Genomic DNA, 10,316 nt, shown 5'->3' with positions numbered 1-10,316 from the left:
TCGAAAATGCTTGGAATCGTTTGTGCATCGTTTGTGCAGGCAAAATTAATGTTTGTGCACAAATAGTTTTTTTATAATTTAACTTTTAATTTTTTGAAAGTAGGTCACTCAGCACCCCATCAACATGTCTTGGCAGTCATTATTTACCAGAGGTGTAAAAATGTTGAATATTGTAGCACACTGTTGTGATTATATACCCCTATTTTGCACTATTGTGGCCATCAACATAAGTTAGCATTGGTCAACTGATCAAACATTAGTATTTCTGCAATCACAAGGGTTGTCTTCATATTTTCAGAGTGGTAAAGCATGATTAAGTTTAATTTTGGTAAATAGTACCACTCCCTATTTTAAATGTCTAGCTGTATATCACCATGAATATATACCAATGTTCATTCTCCTTGTCTGCAAAGTAATAGCGTAAACTACAACACAAATAAAATGCAACATGCATGCACTTCATACTTTACTGGCACAATGAAAGAAGTGCTTCATGTGTACTGTGCAAAAAATGATGGCCCGGGAAAATGGTGAAATGTATCAATTTGCTACAGGGTGGGAGGGCCTTGGGCAATAAGACTCAGTTTACCTTAAATACAAAAACCATCAGCCAGGCATACAGCCATCTGGCCAAGGTAACTAATTTATATCTATACACTGTTAGATACTGCTATCTTAAATGCCTTATATCTCTACATATTGATGATTGATTTAAAGACAACTACAAATCCAATTCCTAAAAGTTCGGGACACTTAGGCCTAACATGTAAATATAATTTTGTGCAAAGATTTGTGTGAAAGACACATATCAGTGTTAAAACCAAAATTACAGTTTTGAGGGAAATACAGGGATTACAAGGAGTTTTATTTTAGTATTGCCAAGGAAAATCACAGAAAGTCATCATTGGCTCTCTGAAAAGTCCCTAGATGATGTCATGACGGTCAAGGCAGTATGGGAATTCGCAGGCTACATGTTTTCTGTGTCCATTTCAAACCTCTGCATTATGTGCATATAGTATTAACCATAGTTTGGTCATACATGAACCAAGTGTTCATTGTTGTCACAGTACCACAGTATTATAAACATTTCTCTATGGACATGCTGCCATTTCATAAACCCATACAAAGATTTTCATCACAGAAAGAGGTCTTATATACCTGTGACATTATAAAGTCAATATTATTATGTAATAATTAAGTAATACACAATATTGCCAAAAGTATTCACTAACCTGGCTAGACTGACACATGAACTTACGTGCTATCCCATTGCATTTTGCATTTTGAGGCAGGTGGTAATCTGTCTGTGTCAGCATATTTTCCTTTCCAAGTCTAAGTTTGTCAACGTTCATTTTGCACAAACGATTTCAACCATGTTCAACTCATTTGGATGTTGATGGGGTGTTGAGTGACCTACTTTCAAAAACTTAAAAGTCAAAAAACATAAAAATGGTTTGTGCACAAACATTAATTTTGCCTACACAAACGTGCACAAACGTGCACAAACGATGCACAAACGATTCCAAGCATTTTCGAGTCATTTGGATGTTAATGGGGTGCTGAGTGACCTAAGGTCACCAACCTCTTAAAAGTTAAATATCTTCAAGACGGTTTGTGTACAAACGCTGATTTTGCCTGCACAATCGTGCACAAACGATGCACAAACGAACCAAAATGCTTTTATTCATATTTTCAACATATGGGATGCCAACTTCACACAGGTACAGAAAGACCCCTGGCTGGATTCTAACACCTGCAACAGAGCTACCAACTGCACCACTGTGCAGCCTCAGAACTGTAAATTTACTCATAATAATAACCCAATTTTAGGTCTTTTGCAGCTTCACAATAAATAATTTTCAGGTGTATAAGGCTAAACTGGTGGGATTTTTATGGAGTCATTTCTAGTTGGTAAGCAAGTTTTTATCTGAATCTACTTTTGTTAATAAATTCATAATAAATAAAGGTTCTGGACCAAATGAGTCCACCTCCATTATAAGTATCATACACGGATCCGAAACGGCTCCGGGCCGGATGATGAGTTCTATGAACGGATCTAAAATGGATCCGGGCCGGATGTGGCACTTAATGTGTGGATCCGGATAGGGTCCGGGGCGGATCCGTGATCTGGATCTGTTCCGGATCCGTTCCGGTGTGCAAGTGGACTCCGATCCGGGTCCGTTTTGCGGATCCGTTCCGGATTTAGGGTAGGCTCATGAGTCCGGAACGCACTTATTTGTTTCCTAAATTTTTTTAATTGTCTTTTTTTCCCACTTGTCTCGGTACCTAACTGACTGCACTTACTCTAGCACTAGTTATGCTCTTAGCTGTTTGGTTTTGGAAGGAAATGCACTTCTGATTTCTTGTGACCTGAAGTTCTTTTGCCTACTGATGTGGAACACACTGATTGTAAGTTGCTTTGGATAAAAGCGTCTGCAGAATGACTGTAATGTAATGTAAAATGATAACAGACTTGTAAGTCGACTTTGACTTTCACTGAAATGACTCACGACTTTACTTTGACTTCAGCCTATTGACTTGGAAGTACTTGATACTGCTCCTTAACCGCCGCCCGTATTTCCTGAAACAACTAGTTTTAATGCTGTTTCCATGCTAGCAATGCTACTAGTAATCTTGATCAAAAATGAATCTTTTGATTGCTTACTTGTACAAATCTCAACTCTTTTAGGCATGATTTGTATAAGTTGTTGGCCATCAAATTAGTAACAAAACATCAGCTTTCTATATGTTAATTCGTTAAATACTCTGCTTGAATAAATGGTAATAAACTTAATATTTCAATATTCCTTAAAAAAAATGTATTTGATGAAGAGCTCGTGATGACTTGGCTGTGACTTGAAACTCAGTGTTGAGGACATGTACTTGACTTGGACTTTTTAGTCTTGACTTGTGACTCGGGACTTGCTAATACTGACTTGGGACTTGACTCTAGACTTGAGTAGAAAGACTTGAGACTTACTTGTGACTTGAAAGATAATGACTTGGTCCCACCTCTGGTTACCAGCCACATCTGCAGCAGGCCAGGATTCAAGTTACTTAGCCTCAGAGCTGAACTGAAAAATAATCTACTATTTGGATAATTGACTGTTTTGAGCCGGTCTGACCAGCGCTTGTTGGTTCCTCCAATCTAACAAATTTAAAGGATAAACGGATACTTCTAGGGGTTCAGGTGCAGTTAGACAGAACCTTTTCAATACTTAATAAACAAAACAATTTAAGTTTTAAAAAAAGATGAATAGCTGATTAATGCTAACTAATGCGTAAATTAATATGATAAGTTGCAGAAATACAATACTGTAACTAAGAAAGCTATCTAGAACTACTGTGATTGAAATGACACTGTTCTACTTCACAGCTGTTTCATCAACTTTGTCAGTTACACCATTTACTGACACATTCTTGTAAAATGTTTTTATTCTTTAATTCACAGATTTATTATATTCTTTAATTGTGCAGGCACAAGTAAGAATGTCAAGTGGCACTGAGCTGATAGATAGAGCCGAAGGTTGGTCGTGTTGGTCTTACAGGTTTTTTTAGCTGTTACTGACTGACTGACTAAAGTAGGGGATGATTTTTCAAATGGAAAGCCTTGGTCTTCGAGGGTAATCACTGTATTGAAGGGTTTTTTTTCTCGGTTTCTTCAGAACATATCTGAGCTTACGCATGAGGAAAGTCCCACAAAATATTCCAATAAATCATGGTAACTTCCTCAAATGATCTGTTGAAAAAACACCTCCACATTGATTGTCACATTTGATCTATCCATTGATCTTTTAACCTTGAATAGAAAGCTTATACTCTGAGACAGGGTGTAGTCATATTGATTAAGCTGTTTCACCAAAAAAGGAAGAAAAAACAAACAATGTCCAGAAGCTTTTCATGGTCTGTATTGTCAAGTTTAGTTTGCCAGGTATGAATATGAGACTATTTTCTTTAGGTCAAACCTTTTTTTTTTTATTATAATGTAAATGGAGTAATCTATCAGTCAGAAAACTATTTAGCATCTATTTAGCATGGATATTTGATTGATTCTTAAGTTAAAGATTCCAAACTTCTTTTTTTTTTCATTAAAGCTTTTTGGCCTGTGCTAAATCAAATCAGACAGTTTAGATGCTTGAATTTTCTTTGGGATCAATAAAGTATCTATCTATCTAGCCAGCCCTTTGACTTTGATCCTCTGACTTTGCATCCTAGCTGAGACTGGCCCTGCAGCGCTGCTTTGCATTGCACTGATAACATTTAAAAGTGGGAATCTGAAACTACTCCAGGAAGCCCACCTGTGCCTGTGGTTCTATTGGCTGGTTCTATGGCTCTGCTCCAGTCTTGGTGCAGATGAGGACAGTTGATTATGCCTCTAATGGATTTGCATTGCAAATGTGGGCTGAGGGACCTGTTTGAAGACACACAGTCTTCCCCATGGGGCACTTCTCATGGTCATCAACAAGACTGCACCTGGTACGCTCCCACCTCCAGCCCCCAGCCCTCCACCTCTGCGCACACCCAGGCACATACACAGGAAGTTTTGTTGAGAAACCACCCAAACCAGAAAAACATCTTTTAAACAAACTGTTTGGTAGAAATCTGTCTCTTCTCGTTTTATGTCTCCAGTTTCAGTCATTGCATCTGAACACAACTGATACTGAGCAGAGCAGAGAGCCAATGTGGCTGCCATTTAATGTGGTCATTCAATTATACTCAGCATCCATCAGAAAATCATGCCCGTGGGAGCTTTTATCACGCTGTTACTGTGTGCGTTTGTGTTTCTTGCTCACGTTAATTCGACAGCTAAATGTTTTAAAGTGTGAGTAAGTTTTGTTCAGTTTCTGTGGGTCAGAAAAATGTACACATCATCATATTTACAAAAAGTTCAAGACTGCTTCTTCCCCTCCTCAATAGGTTATCAAATCAAATCAAATTTATTTGTATAGCACATTTCATGTACAAACAGTTCAAAGTGCTTTACATAAAATAAAAGCATTGCAGCAGGGAGTGCAAGAAGCATTAAAATACATAAAAGAATATAAAGAGAAACAAATAAAATCATTTAAATGAATTTAAAAACAAGCAACAGTCCAGATAAATTAAAAGATATTTCATGCATAGACACAAGAGAACAGAAATGTCTTTAACCTGGATTTAAAAATGTCTCCATGAAGAAATGAAGAAATATTATGAATGGTAATCAAACAAAGATGGAGTTATTAGTAATATATATAAATTGTTATTAGTTATATATATATGTTGCCTTTGTACAAAATTTCCGTTAGGCAAAACATCTTTTGTATTTCCTGTGCACTTTGAACGCAGCGCTACAATCTATTGTTCACGCCTTTTCCTAAGCCCCGCCCACGGTGCGAATGACAGCTGTGATTGGCTGAGTCTGAGCACGGTGCCGTCATCGCTCGCAGCGCCCATTCATGTGTGCATTTGGGCGTTGGATTCTGCATCTTATTAACAACGAGGGGGATTTCTCCATTTTGCAGCCTGTGTACATCGACACGGCCGCCGACCTGGGATTTTATTACTGCTCCTCACTTGTCAGCTTTCCTCCACGGCTGTGAGAATCCCCCTGACGTGAAGTGGATTTTGCTTTACCTTTTCTCGGTGAACTTTTCTTTGTTCAGAGAGAGGGGAGGGAGACCACCAGCTTTGCATTTCAACAAAGAGGCTTGTTGCTCTTTGTTCGCTTTTCGGATCGCTTGGCTTTTCTTTGTTGGAAGGAGAAGCATGGGAGCGCAACTGTCCAAGACATCTGGAAAGGCTGAAACCGTGGCCGAGAAGCCCGGAGAGGCTGCTGCTTCACCCGCCAAGACCAACGGACAGGTAAACGGTCATCTCCATCCGTCAGGGAGCGCGCGCGGGGCTCGGTTCGTGCGCATTTGTTGATAGACTGAGAGACCCCCCAGAGGTGCCAGCAGACTGAAGCGCACGGAGAGGTGTTTCCTCCCGGATCCCACTCCATGAGCAACAGTTGGTAGTTTGGTTCTGCGCACTTTCCCGGTTATGTGCTCGGATCTGGGATGTTAATCCAAACAAATAATAATTGATTTGAAAAGAGTTTTGTTTTAAAAAAAGTGATTTTTGAAGATTGGATTGAAGTCACAGACTAATGACTTCTCTTTGAATGATGTGGAGCTGTTTTAGTTTTGGATAAAGATGTCGCATGAGTTCAGTTTGGAAGGAGATGTCCAACCAAAGCTGTGCGCCGCCAGCACCACGCCTTTATGGGGTTACAGGGACGGGAGTAGAAAATGGAGATGGCAGCCTGTTGTCACACAGGGGGAGGAGGGGGGGCTGGGGCCAGCGGTGCGCCCCGCACAGGCAGAGGCTGCGCTCCTCTCTGGGCTCTTTCTTTTCAGGAGGGTCTCTCCCTCTCCACACATGTGTGGAATGTGCTTATTGCGATCTTCTTTGCTGCTGAGCTTCCAGCCACCGACAGCTAGTGATCCAATGAAGGCTCAGCCTGTGTCAGGATATGAATGAAATCAGGAACCTAAAGGGTAGAAAACGCGTTTGTTTGGGTTAAAGTATGGCTGCTGTTTGTATGGTATGGTTTCCTTGTAAGGCCCTGGTTTGCTCTGAAAACCAAAATCCATTCTGACTGACTCTTTTTTTGTTGGGGGGGGGGGTGTCTATTGTCACTGTGTCTGACGGTGTCTGCTGCCCCTGGTGTCCACCAGTAGCACTGTCCACCTCCTGTGAGACACTGAGGCAGCTCTGTGTGCCACTGACAGCCTCTGTTTCTCTCTTTAGGAAAACGGCCATGTTAAAGTGAACGGGGACGCCTCTCCTGCAGCGGCTGAGAACGGCAAAGAGGAGGTGCAGGCCAACGGCAGTGCCACAGCTCAGGAGAGCCCCGAGGCAGAGGCAGCGGAGGCCGAGGCTGCCCCGGCAGAGGAGGAGGCGGCGGACGGGGAAAAGGTAGAAGAAGCACCTCCAGCTCCTGCTGAGGGAGAGGCCACGGACAAGGCTGAGGAGAGCGCGACGCCTTCCACCAGCAACGAGACTCCCAAGAAGAAGAAGAAAAAGTTCTCCTTCAAGAAGTCCTTCAAGCTCAGTGGCTTTTCTTTCAAGAAGACCAAAAAGGAGACCGGTGACGGGGCTGAGAAGGAGGAGGCAGCAGCAGCAGCACCCGCAGAGGAGGCTGAAAGCACAGCGGAGCCTGCAGCTGCCAGCCAGGAGGGGGAGGCCACGCCTACTGCAGATGTAGAGGCAAAGCCAGAGGAGGCAAAGCCAGAGGGGGCAAAGCCAGAGGAGGCAAAGCCAGAGGAGGCAAAGCCAGAGGAGGCAAAGCCAGAGGGGGCAAAGCCAGAGGAGGCAAAGCCAGAGGAGGCACAGCCAGAGGGGGCACAGCCAGAGGGGGCACAGCCAGAGGAGGCAAAGCCAGAGGAGGCAAAGCCAGTGGAGGCAAAGCCGGAGGGGGCAAAGCCGGAGGGGGCAAAGCCGGAGGGGGCACAGCCGGAGGGGGCACAGCCGGAGGGGGCACAGCCGGAGGGGGCAAAGCCGGAGGGGGCAAAGCCGGAGGGGGCAAAGCCGGAGGAGGCAAAGCCGGAGGAGGCAAAGCCGGAGGAGGCAAAGCCGGAGGAGGCAAAGCCGGAGGAGGCAGCAGCAGCCCCAACAGCAGGGAAGCCTACTGAGGAGGCCGCAGTCCAAGATGAGCCAAAGGCCGAGGAGAAGCCGTCCGAGCCCACAGCTGAGGAGGCCTCACAGGAAGCAGCATCAGCAGAGATCCCAACTGCTGCTGAATAAGATGTAAAGAGGTAGAAATGAAAAAGATAATCAAAGAACATTTCCCTGTTTCTACGAGGAGTCGTGCCAGCTGCTGGCTTTGAAGAACTTGTCTACAACCAGGGATATTTTAAAGGTTTTCTTTGTTTTTTCCATTTCCCCCTTACACAAAACCCATCACGTTTTACCATTCCAATGGGAAAGGGAGGTGGGTGGCTTTGATATGTACGACTGATTTAATACATCCACACTCTGGCATATATTTTTACATCAGTGTTATTATTTTTATACAAATATAAACAAAATAGTAAGGACATGCCCATGATCTGAAGGGTGGGGGTGAGGGCTGGGAAATGTGCCACTGACTATTATGACAAGAGTAGTCTGAGAGCAACATCTCAGTACCCAACATGGTAAACAAAACCCAGAGATAGACTTTAGAAAATCCTCTAAATTCATAGGAGCTTTTCACTTCTCATTAGCTGTACCAGTCAGTAGAAAATAAAAGTTGTATAGGCTTTATTGTTGCTTTTATGACCTTAATAAAATGTAAGTATGTATAGGGAGGGTGTTTTTAACTGTGATTATTGTACAAAAGGAATTCTTGATCTCAAGAAGCACATAAAGTTTGCAGCTATCTTTTCCACCTGCTCATTTTTGTAAAATACCAACAGAGGGAGACGCACACTGACCAGAGAAAGTCATTCCAGAGATCTTCTGTAGTTATGTTAACCAGAAAAACCAAGCTGTGATAAGTGGAATGGTTGACTGTTTCTATACTGTGGTATGTTTTACTTTGATTTCAACAGCGGGTTCTTTCCCAGTTGTCTTTGACTAAATTTAACAACTTTATCAGATGCAAATTTTTGTGTAGCATCTTGTCTCTTTCTTCTTTTGTAAATACTGGAGAAGCTTTGATCAATTTGACTTAGAGATGGAATGTAACTTTGCTTACCAAACAGTTGCTATTAAACTGCTCTGCTTCAGGTGTTCTAATTTTCTGTGAGCACACTAAAAGCAGAATGAAATAAATACATGAGTAAAATTTGAGCTGCATCTACTGTTATTTGTGTATCCCACAGTTGAACTCGGCTGTAATTCAGTTCTTACTCTGTGCTTTTTGACATAACTCGGGGTCCAAACACTTATTTTCATCCAAACAGTAGTGGTGTCGTAAAAGCTGAACTTTGTGGCTAAAAACATGCAGACACCCAATACAGCAGCTATGTGACGGCTGAACATTTTACAGACAGAATGCTCTGAAACGGCTTGTTTCAGAGCATTTCTTTATGAGGGCACGAGTAATGCCACCAAGATGAAAAAGCCGTCCCACCTAAAATATCAAATCTGCAATTCAATTAAGTTGGGGAGACCAAACTATATTAGAATATAAGTACAAGGTATGTGGATGAAGTGTACATACTTATTTCATACGGACAGTTCACTGATCAAAGTAATACTCTGCAGCTGAATAAAATACATGTGGACATCCAACCACAACCCTTCACCGCGTTGTATAAAAGCCATGCACTTATTTAGTACCAATTATTAGGGCTGGGCGAGTTAACTCGTTATTATTGCGTTAACTTGTTAATTATTTAACGGCGATAAATATTTTATCGCACATTAACGCATTTTTAAATTTTTTTTATTTATTATTGTAAAAGTCTGCTGCTCACAGGCTTATTTTGTAAAAGTCTGTTGCTCACAGGCTTTTATTTTGTAAAAGTCTGCTGCTGTCTGCTGTGGAACAGGAAAAGAAAGTAATCGGCGGATCCACCAAACATGGAGAAGGGTACGGAACTTTTACTCGGCCATTTTCATGTTAAAGTTCTTCCAGACGGCGGAGTCGACAGAACCAAAGTCATCTGTAAACTCTGCCAAGTTGAATTGTCTTCTCAGCGTAGTAGTTCCAGTCTAAAATATCACTTAAAAGGCAAAACACACAACTGATAGCAGCAAGTCATTCAAGGAAACAGACAGTGGAGCGAGGCTTCTACATAAACACTACAGAAAGATGCTGATGTTAAAAGTGTGTTTGCACAACAAATGTTATGGCACTTTCATTCATATGGCAGCACATTTAAAATAAAACTAAATGCTAAAAGCTATACACTACTTTTGGATTCATTTTGGATTCTGCGTACAAATGCGATTAATCGTGATTAATCAGGGAAATCATGTGATTAATTACATTAAACATTTTATCGTTGCCCGGCCCTACTTATAATATAATGTATAGTGTATCGATGGCCTTCATACTCAGTTTTAGGTTAATGCAGCGGATGTCTTGACTCTTAGTGGAGCTGGTGTTACACACAGAAAGCATGACAGGAAACGACTTAAGGGAGTAAGTGTTGAAACCAAGCTGGCACAGCACCGCTGAATCCTGGAATGTTTGTGTTCTTGTACAAAAAAGTTTGTAATGAAAGGACCAAAGTTGGACACACTCTTTACAGCTTCCCCTTTTGTGTCATATGGTGCCAAACATGACTCATCTGCGATAACAGGTACCAAAATGGGGAAGTTAAACAGCTGAACTGTGTTTGAGAGAACAGGACAGGGCA

At 41.8% G+C, this 10,316-nt stretch overlaps 1 protein-coding gene across 1 annotated transcript; it reads left to right on the top strand.

Moving 5' to 3' along the window:
- Nucleotides 1–5,651: 5,651 nt before the first annotated feature.
- Nucleotides 5,652–8,799, top strand: LOC142375292 (uncharacterized). The gene is made up of 2 exons (XM_075459269.1): nt 5,652–5,844; nt 6,775–8,799. Exons 1-2 carry the CDS (start codon nt 5,749–5,751, stop codon nt 7,768–7,770), a joined length of 1,092 nt encoding a protein of 363 aa, XP_075315384.1. The 5' UTR covers nt 5,652–5,748; the 3' UTR covers nt 7,771–8,799.
- The last annotated feature ends 1,517 nt before the right edge of the window (nt 8,800–10,316 follow it).

Source organism: Odontesthes bonariensis, chromosome 24 (genome assembly GCF_027942865.1).
Source record: "Odontesthes bonariensis isolate fOdoBon6 chromosome 24, fOdoBon6.hap1, whole genome shotgun sequence".
In the NCBI taxonomy this organism is placed as follows: Eukaryota; Metazoa; Chordata; class Actinopteri; order Atheriniformes; family Atherinopsidae; genus Odontesthes; species Odontesthes bonariensis.
The sequence above is the reverse complement of the archived record's forward strand: the minus strand, read 5'-3'. Positions and strand labels throughout refer to the sequence as shown.

Excerpts from the sequence above, each read along its gene's own strand:
- LOC142375292 (XM_075459269.1), top strand. The coding sequence starts at position 5,749 with ATGGGAGCGCAACTGTCCAAGACATCTGGAAAGGCTGAAACCGTGGCC. Across the intron at positions 5,845-6,774 it reads CCGCCAAGACCAACGGACAG|GAAAACGGCCATGTTAAAGT; the intron begins GTAAACGGTCAT and ends TTCTCTCTTTAG.